The sequence below is a fragment of the Elgaria multicarinata genome, chromosome 14 (genome assembly GCF_023053635.1).
Source record: "Elgaria multicarinata webbii isolate HBS135686 ecotype San Diego chromosome 14, rElgMul1.1.pri, whole genome shotgun sequence".
Taxonomy (NCBI): Eukaryota; Metazoa; Chordata; class Lepidosauria; order Squamata; family Anguidae; genus Elgaria; species Elgaria multicarinata.
In genome coordinates, this window is record NC_086184.1 from 29,126,547 (window position 1) to 29,150,230 (window position 23,684).

The 23,684-nt window shown below is 46.1% G+C and overlaps 1 protein-coding gene across 2 annotated transcripts; it reads right to left on the reverse strand.

Annotated features, from left to right (window-relative positions):
* Positions 1–302: 302 nt before the first annotated feature.
* PSME3IP1 (proteasome activator subunit 3 interacting protein 1) lies at positions 303–23,289 on the reverse strand. Of its 2 annotated transcripts, none has more exons than XM_063141372.1 (7): positions 23,214–23,289; positions 17,014–17,154; positions 13,719–13,817; positions 8,842–8,964; positions 7,434–7,566; positions 3,604–3,671; positions 303–1,071 (listed from the first exon to the last, which is right to left on the reverse strand). In XM_063141372.1, exons 2-7 carry the CDS (start codon positions 17,141–17,143, stop codon positions 836–838), a joined length of 789 nt encoding a protein of 262 aa, XP_062997442.1. In that variant the 5' UTR covers positions 17,144–17,154; positions 23,214–23,289; the 3' UTR covers positions 303–835. The 2 variants fall into 2 exon arrangements, with proteins under 2 accessions (XP_062997442.1, XP_062997441.1); XM_063141371.1 differs by having other exon boundaries at positions 7,434–7,562; positions 8,838–8,964.
* Positions 23,290–23,684: the final 395 nt, after the last annotated feature.

Below are 23,684 nucleotides of genomic sequence, written 5' to 3' on the forward strand. Positions count from 1 at the left end.
GCAGGCTGGGGAAGGCTGCTGTAAACACTGGTTCACAGTTAGCATAACTCTTTGCAACAGTTCCCAAATGCTGCACAGCCAATCGTTTTAAGGAGGCTGGGGCTCTCATTGCTGATCTTCCAGAGACACCGTTGAAGCCATCCTAGAACCCCTGGCATCCTTCTCCTCCTTCCCCACAACTGAAAAACACAGCATGAGGATCTTGGCCCACTTCAGCACTACAGCAAGGAGCCCTGATGACAGAGAAATTCAGCAGAAGGGCTGAGTGAATAATTATGAATGGCAAGATCCAAGATTTAAAAAAAATGTTTTCAGGATTTCTTTAATCAGATGCAACACTAAAACTTTGTTACAGTGTCATGGTAATCCGCGTTTTACCATCTGCTTGATTCTGCTCTCTCCCCTCCTTCTCAATGATATCATAGAAACGATACGGAAAAACTAGGCCGCCATCCCACGTGCCCCAGGCCTGCCAGACAGCTGTGCCCCACGGAGGTGTCTTCGTAAAACCAACTTGTAACACTCCCCTGTGTAATATTTCTCTTTAAAATGCAAGGCACTTCCCGTCCTCATCCGTGCCTCGTGTCGTTTGCTCCAATGGTTGTATTTCCGGATGAAACTAAGAACCCATCCATACTCCCTCGCAAACTGAACTCAGTCTTGGGAGGGGGAGGGAGGGAGAGAGAGAGAGACCCACACCCACATAGACAGCTTCAGCACATTATTTTGGTATTGCCAAAAAATAGAGACATCGGAAAAGTGGCAAGTTTGGAAGATGACTGGGATGAAAAAGGGAAACGTCCCAACCGAGCATCTAACGGGGCTGGGAAGAATCCTACAGCGGGGCGTCGAAGAAGTTGCTGCCACGGAACACCGAGGAGACGATCTTGCCGGTGGAGTTGATGGTGCCCTCGCTGTCTGAGCTGGACTCGGAGTCGCTGCTTCCTGAGTAGGCGCCGAGGCCAGGCAGGATCCCGATGCACACGGCAGCTGAGGGGCAGTGGAGCGCGGAGCCACTCATGGAACTGCTGCTGCTGCTGCTGCTGCCCAGCGGGACGCACGAGGGCTTTTCTGGGGGAAAGGGGGGAGAGAGGCAGGCAGGAGTTAACAGCTGCAAGACACATTCAATGCAAAGTCACTCAGGCGATGGGGACGGCAGGGGAGAGAGGGTTTAAAACCACCAATCTCTACAGCGGACTTGCTCAACCAGGTGCCCTCCAGATGTGTTGCAACTACTGGCTAGGGATTATGGTGGCCTTGCTCAACCTAGTGTGCTCTGGATGCGTTGGACTACTGGCCAGGGTGGCTAGGAATGTGGAGGGTGGAGTAGGCTGCTTCATAGAGTCACGATCTTATTCTTCGAATTAGCTGATTCACACATTCTATTTGCATCAGAAGAGTCGCTTGTTACTGAGCCACTCAGCCATGCTGCCATTCATCGGTTATTTGGCGATTGCCCTGGCACAGGGCCAGGCAATTTGTGGACCTCCAGATGTTTGGGTTTACAAATCTCAGCCTGGCTAATGGTGAGGGCTGAGGGGAGTCGCAGGCCAAAATATCTGGAGGAGCACCTGCTTTGGGTGCAGAAGGTCCTAGGTTCAATCCCCGGCTTCTCCAGGTAGGGATGGGGAAACGCCAAACTGAAACCCTGCAGAACCGCTACCAGTCAGTGGTGAAAGTACCGGGGCAGATGGGCCTATGGTCTGACTCTGGCCGCCTCCTGCGTCCCCAGGAGCTTGACGGAATAGATGAGGCCAGAGAATGTCTTGACCCCGCTACTCCAGAACTCCGCTTCTGTTCAGCGTTGACATTTCATGGACAGCTGGACGACACACAAAGGGGTTCTGCGATAGGGAGCATTTGACAAACCCCCTCAAGCATTTGGGAGAGTGACTAATGTTGCAAAGAGAGAAAAACAGCCAACCTTCCCTAGCTAATGAGCTTGGGGAGCGCTGGAAGGGGAGAGAACGGAGCAGATGGGGAGCTGTGCTTCGGTTGCGGTTACACAACTTCTCCGTTAGCTGCGCTCCTTGCCGGAAGCGAAGAGGGAAAGCTTGGCTCGGCCACAGTAACAACTAAGGATAAATGCCAGCTTTGTTCAGCCTTTCTTCTGCCGCTTCTTCCAACTCTCTCCAGCAAGCCTGCCTTGGAAGGAAGCTCCGCTACTGCCATGGGATAAGTAGCTCCCAGGTGGGGGAGGAAGTGCACGAGGCCGCATTTGGAACGGGCGGCTGAGTTCACTCGCATTTCTCTTCCCTCCCCATCCCGTTTTCATTTTGCGCCTTGTCTTTTAGACGTTAAACCAAAAACAAAAGGATCCAAGCCAGGTCAGACAGATAGCGAGTCTACAAGAATGTGCTTTGCTCCTCGGGTCAGAGATGTATGGCAGCACCCAGAGCTGCTCTGCCAACCTCCTACTCTAGCGTGTCTCATCCTTCTATGAACTGGGAGTTATTTAACGATGCTTTTAGGATGTGACAGAAACAATCAACACTGGCAGAATTCACCAGGAAGTTCTCTAGGAAAGTCTTCAAACTTTTCAGACCCTGACCAGCTGTCATGATCAGGCCTGTTCCCCTTGGTGTAGGGGAAGGTGTTTCAGACTATCATTCAGAATCATATTCTGAAGCTGCAGAAACAGGACGAGAAACGTCCCAGCTTACACAGGAAGTGAGAGAGGTGATTCTCCCAGGCTCTTCACCAGCCAGGGATGAATCTTCACCAGACCTCATCAGTGAAATCATTAACTAGTCAGAGTCTGTGGGAATTCAGGAATCCTCAGAGGAGCAGGCGACTTCAGAGCTGGCTGATCCCAGAGTCCACTGCAGATTCAAACAGAGGGAGCTAAAAGTAGTAGAGATGCAATCAGCTCTTCAAAGGAATCCTCCTTGAAGTGAAAGGGACTCAGGGAAACAATTGAAAAGACAATTGTCTCAGTTAGCCAAGTTTAGCCTAGAGGAAAGTTCCTAGTGTTTAAGCTCTATTCAGGTGCGAAGAGATGTTTACAAACCTGAATAAAGGTTTGTAGATTACTTGGCAGACTTCTTTATTCTCTCGCACTTTGGTGGGAGGGCTTGGAAACACGACACCAGTCCCACTCTTAATCCAAGTTTTCATTGTGGGGTCCAGTTTTAATTTTCCATATGTGCAAATTTTTCCCACCCTGCATTTGTGTATGTATGTGCGTGTATGTATATGAGTGTGCACATTTTTGTTCGCATATTTGCAAGTATGCAAATATGTTTGCGTAGTTCAGTTCTTTCAGAAATCCTAAACAAGAACGAACAAAACAGGTGATGGTGCCACTCCTGCTTGAAGTCCAATCGCAAGCCACTTGGGGGGCTCAACTTGTCAGCTAAAGACAGATGGGCAGAGGGGCTATTACAAGATCAGTTCATTCAAGAGCTGCTTGCCTGGGCAAGGCTCCTGGCAGGGGTCGCCCACTAGCCTGCAACAATGAAATGCCCCCTCTCCTCCTCGCAACGGATGACGTGGTCACAAAGGCAACCGGAACAAAGCACAGTTGGCTCTAAGAGGCAATTTGCCAGGCGTGGGGAGGAGAGGGAAGGACACACAACCCGACACACACACACACACACACACCTGGAGACTTGTCAAGCTCAGGATCCGGATCAAGCTTCAACCTTTTCACACTGTTGGCACCTTCTGAACTGTAAGGAAATGCAAAGACAAAAAGGGACTCAAGCTTAAGTGACACACTTCAGCAAGGGTGGCCTTCCAGATGTTGTGTCCTCCAAGTCCCAGCAGCCCTCACTCTTGGCTATGCTCGCTAGGGCTACATCTGGAGGGCCGCCAGTTGCCAACCCCTGTACTAGAGGATTCGCTGCCTGTCCCTCCCTAGCACAACCACATGGAATGTGGGAGTCCACAAAGGTTGGCTGGTACTGGGAGCCAGGCCAAACGTACGGCTTGCCTTCCCAGTCTTGATATCATGCTGAGCTTCAGAGCCTCTTGGGGAGCCCCTGCAGCCCAGCATGGCTGTTCTGAGCTGGGGCCTGACCCCAGTCATGCTCATCTTCTCACTCTTGGGGGGGGGGGGTGGTTGTGGTGGAGGAAGTGATACTTGCCCTGGCAACTGAATTCATAGGTCTCCGATGCACGGCCTAAACTAGAGATGTGTCTGCCATGGAGGAGGAGAAAGAGGTGTAATAGTGTCACACACCCCAGTGGTGGTCAGAGCATAGATCAGCATCTACTATGGATAAACCTCTGGGTGTTTGGAGAAGATCAGCAAGGATTTCTAACACCCAATTGCCTAATAAGAGCAACAAGTGAAAAAGGCTCCTCCGTCCCAAATTAGGCCACTGAAATCACAAACGCTTGAAGAGCAAGTAGGTGCAGATCCTGCAAGCCTGTGTGCCCCTGCATGATGAGTGCTCAAACCACAATGCGCTTGCGAGACCCTTGTAAGATTGGCCCATATTTTCCTTAAATTGGCGTAGGGGAGCAGGGGAGAGACAATGAGAGGATGCTGGATTGTAGCAAGAGGATAATGGATTGGGTGAGGGCGAACAAATTGAAGCTTAATCCAGATAAGACAGAGGTGCTCCTGGTCAGTTGAAAGGCAGATCAGGGAATAGGGATTTAGCTTGTGCTGAATGGGGTTACACTCCCCCTGAAGACACAGGTCCACAGCTTGGGTGTACTTCTGGATTCAGCCCTGAGCCTGGATGCCCAGGTTTCGGCAGTGGCCAGGAGTGCATTTGCACAGTTAAAGCTAGTGCGCCAGCTGCGCCCGTTCCTAGAGATGTCAGACTTGGCCACGGTGACACATGCCTTAGTTACACCCCGATTGGATTACTGTAACGCGCTCTACGTGGGGCTGCCTTTAAAGGGTGTTTGGAAACTCCAGCTGGTTCAAAGAGCTGCAGCCAGATTGTTGACCGGGGCTGGTTACAGGGAGCACACAACTCCCCTGTTAAAACAGCTCCACTGGCTTCCAGTCTGTTTCCAGGCTCAATTCAAAGTGCTGGTTATGACCTATAAAGCCCTCTACGGCTCAGGTCCAGGTTATTTGAAAGACCGTATTCTCTCATATGAGCCTGCCCGTGCTTTAAGATCTTCTGGAGAAGCCCTTCTTTCAGTCCCACCATCTTCACAGGGACGCTTGGTGGGAACATGGGAGAGGGCCTTCTCGGTGGCTGCTCCAGTGCTCTGGAACTCTCTTCCCCGGGGAAGCTAGGCTGGCTCCCTCCTTGATGGGCTTTCGGAAGCAGGCTAAAACTTGTTTGTTCCAGCAGGTCTTTGGAGTATAATCTGGTCCTCCATCTATGTTAATGTCTTATAATTTTGTTGTGTATTTTAAACGTTTATGGTTTTGTTCCCCCCCACACCCATGTATGTTTTAAACTTTGTAAAGCCGCCTTGAGGCCCAACATTGGGCAAAAGGCAGGATACAACAACAACAACAACAACAACAACATAATAATAATAATAATGATGCAGCGCCTTCGCTCAAGTGCAGAGCTCTGGAAAAATCAGTGACAGCAGCTCTTGAATTTTGGAGGGGGGAGAAAGTGACTTTGGCCTGGATGCATATTCCAGCTCTGCAAGGTTTGACAGGCAGGTAGGCAAAAGCCTCGATCACTAAAAAGGCCGGGTATTTAGCTCAGGCATGCTGCCAAGTAGTAAACGTTTCCCACACGGAAAGCAGGAAATGGAACAACTAATAGATTTCACGTCACAGCCCATCAGTTGACTTGGCAATATTCAGAGAGCAGTGGGCCTTCAGTAGGTGTGCACCATCACGTTTGCAAGGCGAACAAGATCAGGATTCTAGTCCTCATGGCTACAGAGAAGTCTAACAATCAAGTAGACACTATACTGGGAAGAGCTGCAGTTCTGTGGGGGAGCACATGCTCCACAAGTAGAAGGACCCACGCCAAGTCTGTGGCGTTTCAGATTCTCAAAAAAGGAGCAGGGAGCAGGCAACGGGAGAGGCCTCTGCTTAAGATCTTGGAGAACCACTGCCAGAGTAGGCAATATGGAGCCCGATGGACAAATAGCCTGGCCTAGTATACGGCAACGTCCTATGTTTCGGTCCAGATTTCTCAAGAGAATGGCAGGAAGGGAGACGGGCAGCGGCCTGGAGGCGGGACTTCAGTGCCCTGCTCGGCTCCTTGCCTTCTTCCCAGAGCTATCAGACCCCCCCAGGCCACCTTTCCCCATTCCGTGAAGGACCAAAACGGGTTCACAAGGCTTCATGTAGTGAGGAGCCTCTGTTTGACTGCAGTGGCTAGCGGTGCTGGCAGCTGCGGAACTCCCTGCCTCTGGAGGTCAGGCAGGCGCCAACCTTGTACTCCTTTCGGCGCCTCCTGAAAACGTCTTTATTCCAAGAAGCCTTTCTCTAACATGCAGCCTTGGATTACTGTTATTGCTTCTTTTTAAATTTTGTTTTAACTGTTTTTATTTTCATTTTACATTGTACATCGCTCCGAAATTTTGCAATGGGGAGTGGTATATAAATATTCTAAATAAAATAAATAAATAAAGCCGCTTGTTAAGCACCTCTTCCCAAAGCAGTGGCAAAAGTTGTTTTGTTTTGAACTGGGGGCCAAAAAAGTGGCTTGAAATATCGTTTCCTCCAACCCTTCTACCCCTCTGCCTTTTTTTGAACCTCTCCTCTCTAGCTTCAGAAGCCTCTGGCTGATTGCTATCCTGCTCCAACACCTTTTTGTTAAAGCCTTTTTTCCAGACTAGAATGGTCCCAGCCAACCACGGATCATGATGTATACATGAGGATGTCATAGCACCAATCACGCATAGCTACATGATGATGTCACTGAGGGCAAATGAAGTCAATCCAGAGCAAGGGCAATGCTTCCTGAAGTGGTCACACTGATGGTCTCAGTCAACCGGATCACATACTATCTTACCCAGAAGAGGAAAACGCTTTCACCCCTTTTCAGATTAATTGCCAGACTAAGTAGGGGCACTTTCTGCTCTTCTCCCTCACTGTTTTGGCTCACCCCTGCCCAGCCCTCTTTCGGTGCACATCTGGTATTGCCTGACTACCTCTTGGACTTGGAACAGCGGAGAAAAACAAGGCATCACTGCTTAAATGGGGAAACCAAGAGGACTTGGGACGAAGACCTGCTTTCTGCTAGTGCTTGTAGCAGGCACTGGAATTGACAGCTACTGCAATCACCCAGAGGCTTTTGACTCACTCCAAGAAGCATCATTCCTGGACTCATGTGTAAACCATGGTTATAATGCCAGTTCCAAGATGAAAGAAGGACAGCTGGCTTTACATCCCAGATCCAACCAGAAGAGCCTTAGACTTGCCTGAATGGGGAAGTTCAGATATCAGACCTGCTCTCATTTTGTCTCACTTTGAGCCTCAGGAGGCATCTTTTAGGCTCTGCTGCCAAGTGTACTACCTTACTGGGAACATATAGAGGTACAAAGCTTACCTTCTATGTTTCACAGCTCCTGCCAACAGCTTTGCCTGAGAGAACTTGCTCTTGTTTTCTGCCAATTTCACTGAAAGCTTCTTCTCTGCTTCCTTCTTTAGTTCAGCGCTGACCCCCACCTTTGACAAAGTGCTGTGAATTCAAGGTTAAGGAGGAAATGGAATTTGAGGAGAGACTGGAATGCAAGAAACCAAGAGGAATTAGGTTTCCTTGGATCAGGGCTTGTAGTTCCAGCAGCAGCAGGTGGCAATGGGTTTTCTGGACCTTAGCAACTACAGTTAATGTCAATGACTCGGGAAGAGAGAGAGAGAGAGCATGCACAAAGAGTAAACCTGCACAGGAGATGGAAACTGGTCTTTCTGGATTTACTTTCCATTGGGGCTGCAAGCTTTAACTTGGATGCACCAGTGAATTGATTCATTCACTTACTCAAATAAAATCAAAGCTGTTAAACTGTCACACAGTGAATTTTATATTCCTCAGCAACATTTAGTTCCTTAAGTACATAACCCAGGCCATCATATTTCCAAAATTCCTCATCACACCAACAGCTTTCTTGCAGCTACTTAGGGCCCAATTGGAGGCGATAGAATGCATTCTAAGCATGTCATTATTATTATTTTAAATGCAGAGAGTATCAGCTGATTGGATAATCATTATGTGGATCAGAGCAGGCCTGGAGAAGGAATTTAACCCTCACCCCTCTTGCTTTGGGGTCCCAAGGAACTTGCTCCTCTGAAAGTGAAATTTCTACTGGGAGGAAAACCCCTAGTGGAGTTGACGGAGGAGTTCCTCCAAACACATTCGAGTTTCAGATTAAGGATTTTCCCCATGACCAAGGCAAGGGATAAGAGGGGTACATTCCCCCTCCACACCTGCTGTGATCCCACAATAATCACACATACCCGTTGCTGCCTGTATTTTAGAAACCTACACATTAAATGCAAAGACACGTTTAACGTCATGTCTAGTTTGACTCTTATTTCATTGGGCTGCTTGCCAGAACTGTTAAAGGTAGCTAGTTCTCTGGTGCCATCTTGTGGATAATCTCATCGACAGAATCACCAACATGTCACTTGGAAACTTTGACTAGAGACACACTTCAATTCTGTGCCAATTTTCCTTGGTGAAATTCACAACATTCCAGCCCGGAAGAAGGTAACTGTAGTAGCCTTTAATGCCAAAGTGATAAAAGCAAATTTACTATGATAAAAGTATTAAAGTGCTAGTCCTGAACTCACCCAGAGCAAGGGAGAAACGTTGCAACTTAAAGCAAAGAACCTCCAAACACTCCACCATTAATTACGCCAACGAGCTCTAGCTCTTCAGCTCCCAATGACAAACTGAACAAGCCGACCGTCCCTTTTTACCTCTCAGAGCAAGAAAAACGACATCAGTGTCAAGGATATTCTGTACTCGTTCAGCTCCTTTAGATCTTCTTCTCTACGCTGCTTTTCTATTAGCACTTGCTGCCGAGAAACCTCATCAAGGAACTTGGACTCATCTTCGTCTAGGCCTCTCACCATGTTTTCTGAAGGAAAAAACCCCAAGAGAACGGGCTTTGGTAAGATGGCAAGTTGTTTGACCATGAAGCCATTGCTGCCACGTTATTAGGAACACAGGGAGCTGCCTTGTAGGGAGTCAGACCCTTGGTCCACCTAGTTCTGAACCGTCAACCCTGACTGGCAGCTGCTCTCAAGGGCTTCAGGCAAGATCTCCTAGTCCTACCTGGAGAGGCCGGGAATTGAACCTGGGTCCTGCGGTATGCAAAGCATGTGCTCTACCTCTGAGCTACCGCCCTCCCTTCCACTCCAGCTTAACGTTTCAGTGCTTTAAAGGCGGGTAGCATAAACGGGCCTGAGCCAGAGCAACTCAAAGCCTATCCTCATGATACATTGCGCATACAGACACCTCAAGTGTCTTGTAATCTTCGGCTATTGGGCAGTATAAAAATGCAATCAATCAATCAATCAATAATCTGCTTTCAAGTTTTAAAAGAATTTGGATGTCTGCATCAAGGCCTGAATTCATACGACAGGTTTATTGGTGAAGCTAATTTGGCCTTGTATGGAGGCTGAGAAGGGGCCTAGTTAGCATGGGGGACCTCTGTCTGGACTCTACCATTTCATACTGCAGGAGAGGGAAAACACAGGATTTGAATGCTGCTCACTATAAAAACGTACCCTCCACGTAGAAAACTCAAAATCAGGGAGAAGGGTTCTAGACTATGTACAACATTTCTATGTACAAGGAACTGTTTTTGTACTGAGAAGCCCTTGATCATATGAGCCCAGTGGTACAGGCCAGTGTCAGTGAGGACAAAGGCAAAGTTGGGAGGGGTGGGGGAAGGAAATGGCCAGAAATTGGTGATCAGCAGCATTTGCTGAGTGCTTTTGTGTTTCATGTATATGGTCTAGTTGCAAACCTTATAGCAGGTGTAAGAGGCCCACTAGTATTATCCTCTCCCATAATGCAGAGGTGAAAATGGAGACTTTCTAGTTTGTAGCTCAGTTCCTTCAGCCACTATGCCAGACTTCCCCAACTGGGACTCCTCCAAATATGTTGGACTAGAACTCCCATCATCTCCCAGTCCAACACATCTGAAGAGCACCAGGTTGGGGGTAGGTTGCACTATGCTACAGGTAAATCCACGTCATGGTTGTTATTAAGTGATCAGGGACCCCCAAACAGATAACTAGGAAAGGAACCAAGGCGCTCCCACACTCTTGTTGCACTAGAAAAGGGGGAAAACAGGGTCTGAGATACACAATAAGGAAGCATCTCGGAAAAGCTTATGTAATAGCGCAGTGTCGAGGTAAGTCCTATCACCAGGGATTCGCACAGATGTTGTTGCTTTATTTTCAGAGGCAGGGAATGTCAATGTGTACCTCACATGGCATCCAAAGTTCAGCGTGACTGTGATGGAGTTCAGTAAGAGAGCACCTATTTCTCATGCCGAACGCTCAAAAGAACTAAAAAGAACTCAAAAGCTAAAAAGAACCTCGGAAAGGCCGCTCCGCCTGAAACCTCGGAGAACTGCTGCCATCCAGAGCAGACAATGACAGGCTAAATCAGGGGCAGGTAACCTTCTGGAGCCGTGGGTATATTGGGTAATTTGATAAACTGCCCTGGGCACCACCACAAAATGGCTACTGGAGGAGGCCAAGGAAAAGTTACCCACCCAAAAGACAGAGTACAAGGCAGAAGTGTTTCTGAACCCCAACACAATAAACAATTCCTTTGAACCCAGAGTTTTGAGTATCAAAAGAAACGTATTTCACATCGCAAGAAAATTTGTTAACTAAAAAAAAATTGTGAGGGGTAAGGCACCCTGGGACCCCCATCCCCCAAGAAAGGTGCCTGCAGACACCATGTGGCCTACACCTGCACAATATGGACTAAAGGTCTGACACAGAGGCCACATTCAGACGATCACATTTCAGCTTAATACAACTGACATATGAATGAGCCTTTTGCCCACCCACACGGTCCTTTCTCTCCTCTCTTCACAGCATGAGCAAACAAACCAGAAAGCCTGTAATTAACCATGGTTCCCATTTCATATGAATCAGGGTTACCAGCTTCAGAACAAGCCAAGACTCCCTGAGTTTAATATCTTGATTTTTGTGACCTGCCCAGAGCTTCGGCTATTGGGCAGTATAGAATGGCAATAAATAAATAAAATGGGAAACCAGGGTTAATTTCAGCCTTCCTGGTTTGCTTGCTCATGCCAAGAAGGAAGGAGCGAAGCAGCTGCGTGAGCAGGCAAAAGCGTAATTCTTAAGTTAGCTTACTAAGCGAGATACGACTGTCCAAATTAGCTCATTATGAAAGGCAGCTTCATAAACAGTTTGGGGCCAGGTTATTTGAAGGAACGCCTCCTCCCATATGTACCTGCCTGGACCTTAAGATCATCCGCAGGGGTCCTTCTCCGTGAGCCCCTGCCAAAGGAAGTGAGGCAGGTGGCTACTAGGAGGAGGGCCTTCTCTGCTGTGGCACCCCGGCTGTGGAATGAGCTCCCCAGAGAGGTCCGCCTAGCGCCTACACTGTACTCCTTCCGCCACCAGCTGAAGACCTTTTTATTTTCTCAGTATTTTAACACCTAATTTAATTCAAATTTAAACTTTGCTGTTTTAATTCCGTATTTTAATCTATATCAATTTCTGCTGTGTGGTTTTATCCTGGTTGTGCTTTTCATATTGTATTTTGTATCTGTGTTTTTAGACTGTTTGTTTTATTATGCTTTTCGTGGTTTTAATTTTCGTGAACCGCTTCGGCTATTAGGCGGTATAAAAATGTAATAAGCCAAGGACCGGCCAAGGGAGACCCGAAGGCACAGAAAGCACTTGTCCACCAGCACCCCCTCCCCTATGGCCATTATCCACACCGCCAGGATCAGGCCCCTTGCACCTCTGAGCACACTGTCTTTCCTCTCCTGCAGAACTGGGAAAGCAGATGCCTGGCAGTCTTAGGAGACAACTGGCCAGAGAGGAAGGAGCGCTAGCCACAGGACAGCTATACGAACTGAGTCAGGGCATTCTTTACTATGCCAATGCTTTGACGGACAAGATCCCATTTCTTCCCCTCATTAGACAGTTATTCATTATTTGTTCACAGAACCATCCAGGTAGTGCTCCGAAAATCGTATGATCTGCCAACAGAGCAGGAGGAGCAAATTCAAAATGCTCCCAGTGTAAGAAACCTGGCAACACTGCACTGGGCCAGTTATTTATTTTGCAAAGCTTATAATGTTTGATGGTAGTTACTCTAAATGGCTGTTAATTATAGGCCCTCCGTCAATTTTTCAAACACAACAATAACAGTTCTATCTGGCAGTCAATTTTACAGAATAGTTATATCCGGCAGTATATGGTGTGATAACCGTTTCGACTGTGAAAAGTCTTCCTCGGGTATTTCTGTAGACATAACATATTCTAATAACATTTACAGAAACTGATAATATTGAGCAGTAGTTTTCTAAGCCTTTGCCTCTCTGCCTCCCTTTCTGCAGAGATTCCACTAGACGCACTTTTGAGCACATCAAGTGGGGTTGTGGTGACGGGAGGCTTTGGGATCCGTGGGGCCACCGCTCCCTGCCCCTCCCGCCCTCATTTGCACCCTCACCCGAGGTCAGAGCTCCGCTCTCGGGTGAGGAAGCTGACACAGTGCTTTCCACAGTGATTGCGAGGGGTGGTGACGGCGGGGAAATCCCCATTTAGATTTCCCCGCCTGAGATCGTAGCAGTGCCCAACTCACTCAGACAAGGAATTTCACAATATTTTATGGTCCCTGAGTCTATAGTCTCCCAGGGACCATAGGACTGCTGTCTTCCTGATTTGGTTTATATCTGGCCTTTGCACCAAAGAAGCTGAGCTCAAGGCAGCTAATCTTCACCACCACCATCAAAATTAAAATACAAACTTAGTTAAAATAGTAAGAAAGCAAATACATTAAAAACACAACATTAAAAGAATAAAACAGCACCTAACCCCCAACAGACCAGCTTACAAAACCAAGTCCTGCTTGAATAAAACACGTCTTTGCCTGCCAGAAAAAAGACAGCACAGAGAGAGGCCAACACAGCCTTCCTCGGCAGGGAAGTCCAGTGGGTGGGAGCTGTCAGGGCTGGATTTTCATTGTCCAGACTTTTGAGGCAACCAGAGCTGAGGCAAGTCTTGAGGAAGATTGCATCAGGCTAAGTCATTGCATCAGCCAGTGTCAAGGGTTAATTGACAGCTGGGGTATGGTGTGATTGATTGATTGATTGATTCATGTGATCTGCTGAATCTGTATATAAAGAGTGTCTGTACATTTTGTATTTTCTCTCCTGTGTGATGTATTTCTGAACGTGTTACGTTTCGTGAGTATTGCCTATATGTCTTGATCCTGTAAATATCTACCTCAAAGTAAAGTTATATTCGTGTTTGCTAAACTTGATGCAAGTGTATTATTCCTAATCCTGTGGAGCATTATTATTCCTGCTATAAAGCTAACTCAGTATCCTGGAAACATCCGCTAAAATCTGCTATCTACAGGCTTTGCTTTCAACTGAGCTGTGTGAGCCAAAGAGGAGAAGTCAGTAGCTTCTAACAGTTTTTTCCAAGCTCAGTTTGTTTGCAATCCCTGACAGGAGCAGCCACCGAGAAGGCCCGCTCTCGCATCCCCACCATTTTTTCATTTTAGAAAAATATTCAACAGGAAGCTAAGAGATGGAAAGGGGACCGAGTACATGGAACACACCTCCTCTCTAAAAGAGGATCCGCAGAGAGGCTTGCTGAAACTTACTGAACTTGAACTGCTCCTCAAATTCCTGCTGCTTCTTGTCCTTTTGTTCCTGGAGCCTTTCGTACAGTGAGCGGGGGTCGTACACTTCCTCGGGACATTCTGAGAGATGAAAAAGAAATCGTCTTTACAGATCATTTTGAAAGGAATCAAGCTAGTGGAACAGGTACCCTCCAGCAGCCTTGTCAATAAGCCCAGGTAAGGCAGGTGGGCTGAATAAATATGTTAGTCGGTTTTGGACTAAAAAGGAAGACAGAACAGCTGTCTGGAACGTTTGTCCCTTTTTCACCTAGAGGAGCTTCTTATAACAGGTGTTCAGGCAAGTGGCTATTTACTGGACTCCACTCGCAATTTCCATGCAGAAGATAATGCTACAGCTTTGTTGTAGAGGTTCACAGAATAGTAGTTGGACCTATAAGGCCATTGAGTCCAACCCCCTACTCAATGCAGGAATCCACCTTAAAGCATCCCTGACAGATGGCTGTCCTGCTACCTCTTGAATGCTTCTAGAGTGGGAGAGACCACAACCTCCCTAGGTAACTGGTTCCAATGTCGCACTGCTCTTAACAGTCAGGAATCTGGCTTCCTGTAACTTGAGCCCATTATTCCGTGTCCTGCACTCTGGGATGGTCGAGGTTATCCTTCCACAAAACACCCCATTAACTCTTGACCAGAAGTGAGGAATGTGTGGCCCTCCAGAAGTTGGGCTGCAACTCCTATCACCCTTAGCCACTGTAGCTAATAATGAGGGCTGGAAGGACTTGCCGTCCAGCAACATCTGGAGGACCACACATCCCCCAACCCTGTTCTAGACCCTTCTTGGCACTGTGTTGCTCCACGTCACCCTGGTGAGCAGATGTAGCACAGAGACTGAAATGCAAAGCAGGTTCTAGTCATGAATCTGCTATGAACTCGCCACGTGCCCTCAGGCAAGCTGCTATCAGCCTCACCTCATCCTTCATCTGCCAACCTACCTCACAGGGTAGTAATAATCTTTTCATAGCAATACTGAAAACTCAAAAGCACTTTGGAAGTGCTAAGAAATACTACTACTGTGCTAAAAATTAGTCACTGAATGTTTGGATCGTACCAAAATAGCCTTTTGTCTTCTTTCAATTTTGGCATAGGACAGAGGTAGCGCAAATGGATTCCCCGTGCCCTATTGACAGCTAAAAGACTAGCATTACAATTTTGGAAGGATGAACACGTGCCTCCTGTAATGCAATGGATGAACTAACAATGCTTTCAACATTTGTATGGGTGGTACAGATGCCACTTGCAAATGGATACTTATATGGATATTTGGTCTGCTTTTCTTGAAGTTTATGTATAATTACTAGGAAGCTGTATTTCATATCTTTATATCCACACACTTCATATGTACACATTGAAATTGACTTATTCAAATCTATGTAGCTACATTTTTTATTTTCCTCTTTTTTGTTTTGTTGAAGTTTTACAATAAAAAAATAATTATTCAGAAAACAGCCAAAGCCCTAAATGGCTTGGAGCCAGGTTACGTGAAGGATCATCTCACTCCACATATACCTGCCTGGACCCTAAGGTCATCCCTACAGGAGTCCCCACCAGAGGAAGTCAGGTGGGTGTCTACTAAGAAGAGGGCCTTTTTGGCTGTGGCACCCTGGTTGCAGAATGAGCTCCTCCGAGAGGCTCGCTTGGCACCTATGTTGTGGTCTTTTTAGAGCCACCTGAAGAAATTTCCCCAGGAAATTGTTGTTTTAAATCTGTTACTGTATTTGAAATCTTTGCACTGCTGCTAGATTTTATTTTGGCTTTCATTTTGGCTTTATAATGCAGTTTTAAACTTTCGTCTCGTTTTATCATGTTATAATTTATTGTTTTAATTGTTCTGAAGTGCCCAGAGAGCTTTGGCTATTGGGCGATATAGAAATGTAATGAATAAATAAATATTGCCCAACTGTCGATCACAATGAGAGATGAAGTCCAGCCATGTTCGGGAAGACTATGAACCTCTTTCCTTTTGAGCATTACCATCTAAGAAGCCGGGCAAGTGTATTTTGGAGATGATTTATACAGGGTTCTGTAAGTTTCAGCTGGACTTGGTAGTGATTATTACTTATGGTTCCTAGCTCCCAGCTATTTCTTTTGGCTCCCAGGGCGTTGCCCCACCCCTATTCAGTCAACCCCCTTCTCAAGGTAGTATCCTGTATGAATGTGCTTTTGATAGGTGTTTGAGCCTTGAGCGGTACTGTGACTGGACTCAAATCATTTATTTATTCAAAAAAAAAATATATCCCGCTCTTTAGTTAAAATCCTCAGTGCAGCTTACAAGAATCAGTAATTAGACAAGCAATCCCAGTGTGTCTTTCTTGCAGTTTCCCAACCTGGAGGTCAAATAATGAGAACGAGAAACTGGACTATGACCAGAAGCTGGGTGTGAAGGTTTGAGGCCTACACAGGCCTGGTTTTGAGTTAAGCTTGAATGCCTGGGACTCTTCTGATGGGAGGGGGGCACTCCTAAGAATAGTTGTTTTAAATCAGTGGTTCCCAAAGTGTGCAGTACTGCCCCCTTGGGGGCAGTGAGATTGCATAGGGGGGCATTAAGAGGCAAGGGGGCGGCGGGGGGGCGCTAAGAGGCAAGGGGGCGGCAGGGGGGCGCTATTGGCGAAGGGGTGGCAGGGGGCGCTCGAGGTGGTCTTTTCCAAGAAGCGCCTCTCGAGAAGGTCTTAAAACCCAGGGACATTTTTATGGGAGAAGGTAATTTGGTCCCAAGCCATATAGGGGAAGTATCCACACATGTATTAATACCGTTTAAGAAGAGTCCTTTTAATGGTGAATTGAAGTGTTTCAAAAGCACCAAAACGCTAATGAAGAGACATACCCTGCTTGGTGTGCCCTGCCACGCCGGCTGCAAAACAGAGGCATTCGCTCTCTTTTCCCTCCGTCCCTCGGCAAGCTTGCGGCGGGTGCTTCGGAGTTTGAATAAATATTAAAGTAATTGTTACTGTTTTGAATTTTATTGTTATTATCTTCCTTAGTGGGTCATTGAAAACCGCTATTCTGAATAATGGTTTTTATAGGGTAGGGTAGGGGGCACTGGGCATGAGTTTGTGGAACCAAGGGGGCGGCTACCTGAAACAGTTTGGGAACCACTGTTTTAAATGGATATTGTATCTAATCTGTTTTTATGGTTTTAAATGTTTAGTGTTTTAATCTTTGTAAACTGCCCAGAGAGCTTCGGCTATGGGATGGTATATAAATGTAATCATCATCATCATCATCATCACCACCACCACCACCACCATAATAATAATACCTTCGGGCTCGTCGGGTTTCCGGACCTTCTCCCATTCTTCCTGTCTTCGCTTGCGCCGCTCTTCTATCTCCGCTTCAGAGACAAATCTTTTGTTAATCACAAGGTCAGCACTACCTTCTCCTCCATCCATTGTGGAGCAGTCTGTAAAGAGAAAAAGTTTAGAACAGACGTGTTGACCCTCTTTCAGCCTGTATTGGATTTGGTTTTGGAAGAATGGTGGGCAGTCAGGTGTAAATTTGCCCAGAGACCTACGCAGTATTTAACAGCATAAGTACACTGATTTGGTAGAGCAATTGGCAATTTTTATGATTTTAGAGTTGGTTCTCATAGCTAGGTCCACATACAGCAAAGGCCACGCCTTTTGCTACTAACAGGAGCTAAAACAATGCATAGTAGCCTCTCTTCACAGCATGTGCCTTCTAGTTGATAAGTTTCTCACAGCATTGGAAGAAGCATCCCATAACTTGCTGCCAAGGGAGGTAGACCCACCCCTGTTTCTCCTTCTGGGTGAAGGGAGGGGTGAGTGTGTGTCTTCTGACAGTTTGAACTAGATGATGAGAACAGTCCTATAAAATCCTGAGCAGATTTTGCCTGCTACCCGTTTTCATCTGAGAGGGACAAGGTGCACCGTCAGCTCAGATAACCAGCCCCGTTGGAATGGCATCTGTCGCCTGTCTGGGAACCGGAGTGACCGAAATGAAAGTTAAGAATGCGTGCGGAAGCTTTTTTGGCTTTTATTCTACCTGCATCCATTTCCCATCAATAAACCGTTCTTTCACACAACTGGACATGAGTCATACTAGTATCCTCAAACTAGGGTAGTGCTGGTCTTGACTGGACCAGGCACAAGTTTAAGACACAGCTCAAGGGCTGATTTCCATTTTCAAGAAGCTTGTAAGGGCTCCATCCCAATGATGGGCAGAGCAAAAAATATCAGCATATTTTAGCTTAAAGCTCTTACTGGCAGTAACTAACAATCAAACAGATTTTTTTGGTTTATTATTTTTAGTACAAGTGCTTATAAGAACTGTAAATGGCAAGCACCATTTGAGAGCTATATTCCCTTCAAACTCACATGAAAGGAAACACCTCTTTGAAAGGATATCTGCTATGACACTGACATGTACCACTTAAAAACAAAGAAAATACACTTTTTTCTGAACAATCATTCATACCAATTTGCAAATTGAATCAACCAAATAACCTAATGGACTGACAGAAGCGCACAATTAATCAATCAGGTCTTCTCGGATCAGGAAAAGGGCCCACTGAAAAATGTGCAAGCTTACAGTGCAATTTTATGGAAGTCTACTCAGAAGGAAGTCACGCTGATTTCAATGGGGCTTAGTCCCAGATAAGCAGGTACAGGATTGCAGCCTCAGAAGTCTTTAACTCTCAAGAGGCAGGACTAAGATGGTTCACACATATTTTTGCGCCCCCTTTGATTTCTCCCTAAATCAAAATTGTCCAGCACTGTGTTCACACAGTGGCCCACCAGCAACAGCACCCTCCCACCCATGTTCTCCAGCAACTGGTGCACACAGGCTTACTGCCTCGAATACTGGAGATAGCACATAAACATCAGGGCTAGTAGCTATTGCTAGCCTTTGCCTCCAGGAATTTATCCAACCTCCTTTTAAAGCCATCCAAATTGGTGGCCATCACTACATCTTGTGGTAGTGACTTCCATAATGTAACTATGCGCTTGGGGAAGAAGTACTTCCTCTTATTTGTCCTGGATCTCCCACCAGTTTATTTACTCATTTACTTATTGCATTTTTATACCACCCAATAGCCAAAGCTATTGGGATGACCCCGAGTTGTAGTATTTTGAGAGAGGGAGAAAAATGTCTCCCTATCCACATTCTCCATACAATTCATAATTTTGTACACCTCTATCATGTCTCCCCTTAGCCTCCTTTTTTCCAAGCTAAACAATCCCAGTTGATGTAACCTTCCTTCATAAGGGATATGCTCTCGCCCCTTCATCATTGTAGTTGCCCTTTTCTGCACTTTTTCCAGCTCTATGATATCCTTCTTTAGGTGTGGTGACCAGAACTGTACACAGCATTCTAAGTGTGGTCGCACCATAGATGTGTATAAAGGCAGTATGATACTGGCTGTTTTATTCTCAATTCCTTTTCATATAATGCCTAACATGGAGTTTGCCTTCTTTACAGCAGCCGCACACTAGGTGGACATTTTCATCGAGCTGTCCACCACAATCCCAAAATCTCTTTCTTGTTTGGTCACCGCCAGCTCAGATCCCATCAGGTTATACTTGAAGTTGTGTGTTTTTACCCCAACGTGCATCACCTTACACTTGCTTACATTGAACCCCATCTGCCATTTGGAAGCCCAGTCTCCCAGCTTGGAGAGATCCCTTTGGATCTCTTCACAAACCCTTTGTATTTTAACAACGTTAAATAATTTGGTGTCGTCGGCAAACTTGGCCTCTTCACTGCTCACTCCTAATTTCAGATCCTTTATGAACAGGTCGAAAAAAATTGGTCCCAATACTGATCCCTGTGGGACACTGCCTATATATCAAGCGGACACACAACACTCTCATCTGTAACACACCCAGTGAAGCAGGTTCTTACCCAGAACAGCACTTTGAGTTTTTGAATGTGGCTAGAAAATAGATTGGGGATCTAATTTTACCTTAGCTGTTAGCAGCTCTACCCAGAAGACTTCTGCACACACACCCCTATCCCCCAAACAGCCAAATAACACCACAGACAGCCAACCTGAAACATGCAGGACTTGCCACATGTCTCAACAGGAGCAGGAGGCCTGACTCTGTGGCCTCGCTCTCATTGAGGTGGAGGCCAACTTGTGTCTTGGAATGTATGACTTCAGATCACAGGATGGGGGCCCACATGACAGAATGCACCTTCATGCAAACCAAACATTTGCTGCACATAGAAAACTACCTGTCAGGGAGAAGGCTAGACTAAAACCCTTCTCCCGATGTGACTGTTTTCTCTGCAGGTAGTCATGGAGGTGCAGCGTCATATGAGGCCTTATCCTGCAGTTTGAAGTTGTACAGACACAGGTAGACCACCTGCAAGAGGAAAAGGCTACCAAGCTAAAGGCAGGCATTCCTGCCAATGACTTCCACATTGAGCTTGAGCGTCCCTACCCTATCTCGCTAGACCAGAGGCAATGCACAACAAAATACCAGGAGAAGGGAGGTTATGTATATACTGCAGCAAGACTTAAAGCGGGACTCCCTCATGCTTGGGCCTCAACTTGTAGAGCACTCGTCACAAAAGCTGGCAAGCACTGAATTATGCAAAGAGAAGTGACCTGACAGTGCTACGTTTCCAGATGTCATCTGTTGTCTTCCATAGATGCAGAAATAAAAAACAAGGTGTTGGGGACAGTTTAGTGAAGGATTCAATGCTGTACCTCTTGTTTTGTCCTATCTACTGGAATGCTAAATTCAGCATTCCTCCCCTCCCACACACACACACTTCCTGTTTATCAGAGAGTTTCTTCTAAATGGGAAAGGTCAAGACTATTACCCACAAAATTGCACCACCTGGCATTAACAGCAAGGAAGCAGGAGGGTGCATTTGCAAAAACCATCATTTATTCTTACATGGCCTGCATAAAAATCATCACTACATCTTAGCTTTCTTCATGTACGTTATTTCCATGCTTCACCTCCATGAACTGCAACAGAATTTTATTCTGAATGACGCAGATATGGAAGCTGGGGTAAATTATGCACATCTGAGCAGAAATAGTAACTTAATTTCAATGCAGATGTTTCCTGATGTGTGACTAAAACCCCAAGGTCTACATCTGCCAGTGTGGAACACGGGATATATTTGCGCTGAAAAGCAAAGAGTTGGGCCAGCAAGCACTTTTAATTCCCAGACCACATGACTGTCATGAAGAGGCAGGTACTTCAAGTGTTAATAACACTCAAGTGATGAATAAAGGGCAGAACTCATAGGTGAGAAGAAGCTGGTGCCCTGGCTGCTTACAGTTCTTTGGCTAGCGAGCACCTCAATTTGTGAATTACTTTAGTCACATATTCCTTTTACACTCAGCAAGTTCTCCTGGTAGAGAGAGGGATGCAATTACTTGCCAGCTTATTATCCATGAATACTGGGATGATACAGATGTAAACACTGGCTCCCTGTTAAACAAATTGGGAGCCATACTCTGGAATACATGCTCCTTCCTTGCAATCCATCTGGATCAAATTCCTCTGCTTACCACAGCTAAGCATTTTATAGGTACAGATAGTAGCCACAGTTAACATTAACCAGGATTTGAAAGCCAAATGAGGCACAACAATCCTGTGTGTACAAACACAGAGATGACTCTATCATGGAGGAAGGTTGGAGATTAGAGGAGGAAAGAGTTAAGCCAGTAGGCACAGGCTTAATTCTCAATAGCTGGTTCAGGGAAGCTTAGCTTCCACCACTATGTCACCTGAATGTGCTCTTAACTTTCTTCCATATAAATGAATGGCTATTAACTCCCCTCAGGAAAAGTAAATCATTTCCACTTGGGAACACTGTTGCAGTAAGACAAACCTTCGCCGATCACCCTGAATCCCTGACACCGGGAGGCTAAAATGTAAGGGGAGGCAGGGGTGAGTATTCAGACAGTGAGCTTTGGGATGAGAAGGAGGGTGGTAAAAAGAACCCAAGAGAACGGTTATTTGCACTTCTGAGGTGCTGGGAGACCATTCAAATGCTTTGCTTGCTCTGCTTGTCTAAGGAAATAGCAATCTAGACCCACCTTGTGTGGCTATTGTAAATTGAGAATAAGGAGTGCTTTAAATAATCTGAAGAGCTGAATGAATGCTGCATTACCCTAAACATATACGCAAGTGTATCTTATGTGTTTTATTTTATGCTCTAAAAAAAAAGGTTTTAACGGCTAAATTGACTTGTTTAAACCACCTAGAACGCTATAGAAATGAGGTACAATATAATTAAAAATAAATAAAAAGTAAATAGTAATAATATTGACATCAATGGCAGTAATGGCAAATTATAAACAACATTAACAGTATTCTTAGCATTAATAATTTGAACCAAAATAGCATAGCGAAGCCTTCCCCAAGGTGATGCCCTCCAACCGTGTTGGACAGCAGTTCCTATCATCATGATGGCTGGAACGACGGGACTTGCAGTCCAACACATCTGGAGGGCACCAGTCTGGTGCACAGTTTAAGACTCAGTTACTGTTCAAGTCTCGCCTCTGTCAGGAGCGCATTAGGTTGCCTAAGGCTGGCTACTCTATCTCCGCTTGCTCTCCGCCTATGCAATAAGGGGGATAATAAAACTGACTTACCTTACATGCGGGGGGGGGGGGATGGGACTTGTGGTCCTCCAGATGTTTTGAATGACAATTCCTATCAGCCTTCACCACTGGCTATGCTGGCTAAGGTTAGTGGGAGTTGTGGACCAGAACATTGGGAAGGCCACAAGTTTGCCCCGCCCTACCTTACAGGGTTGTTGTAAGAATTTCAGCTAAACTAGGCTGACATCAGTTTCCCAGAGGACCTTTTCTTCTGTCACCCCTGGATTATGGAACAGCCTGCCGGTGGAGATTTCTAAAATTAACTCTCTGTGTGATTTTAAGGCAGCTTTAAAGACTAGCCTTTTCCGGCAGGCCTATCCAGATCAATGTAAAATCAAGAATTTTTAAGATGTATTGATTCCTGTTCTAATGTTGTCCCCCGCCTCGATCCAAAGGGAGAGGCGGGTAAGAAATAAATATATTATTATTATTATTATTAAATAATAATGTGAAGTGCTTCGGGTACTTCAAAGAGTTGAACCAGCATTAATGATAGTTGAATTGTTATGAACTGCCCAGAGAGATCCAGAAATGAAATACATAGTATTATTATTATTAATAATAATAATAATAATGAAATACATATTATTATTAATAATAATAATAATGCTAAGCAAGCAATAGCAGTAATGGTAATAAAATTACAATTAATTTTACTCTCCACAGCAGCATTATATTATGCGTGTGAATGATAGCAATAAAAATAACGAAAAAAATAAAAAAAATGAAAATAGTAAAAATTAAAAATAATTATTTGTAAAGATAATAAAATAAGAATATGCTGCTACTGTGATCATGAGCCTAACCACCCCTTCTCCCCCCTCACCCCCGCAACCCACAAGGGCCAGAAGACGCGCCTCAGCACCCACCTCTGCGCCATGGACCCCTCAGCGGGGCCTCCTCTTCCTCCCAAGCCCACCTTTGTAGCCAAAACCCGGCCGCACCAATGACACGCCTCTTTACGCCTTACTTCCTCCCCGCCTCTTCCGCCGCCGCTGCCGCCCGCCCCTTCCCTCAAACTATCCAATCAGACACCGCCTTGCTTTTTCCTCCCCCCCACCCCAGCCGGCCTAATCGCTCCATTCACCCAACGGGGGCTTTTGTTACAAACTCACCCGCCGTCTTAAAAGCGGGTCTCGGATTGGGCCGCCTAAAAACAAATAAATAAATGGGGCGCCGCCAGGATTGGTCAGAGCGGTGGGGCGTGGTTTTGCTTCAGAATGGGTCGGTTGGCTGCGCGTGAGAGAGAGAGAGAGGGGGGAGCGAGAGCGAGAGGGCAGGGGGCGTGGCTAGTTGCCCGGGGTTACGGAGTGAGGAGGGGCGGCCGCGCGGCCTGGAGG

What these genes read in the sequence shown, in the direction of transcription:
- PSME3IP1 (XM_063141372.1), bottom strand. Translation starts at nt 17,143, where the DNA reads ATGGATGGAGGAGAAGGTAGTGCTGACCTTGTGATTAACAAAAGATTT. An exon ending in GGAGCTGAACGAGTACAGAA is followed by an intron (nt 7,567 to 8,841) that starts TATCCTTGACAC and finishes CTTGAATTCACA; the next exon opens with GCACTTTGTCAAAGGTGGGG. An exon ending in TGAGCTTGACAAGTCTCCAG is followed by an intron (nt 1,072 to 3,603) that starts GTGTGTGTGTGT and finishes CCTTTCCCCCAG; the next exon opens with AAAAGCCCTCGTGCGTCCCG.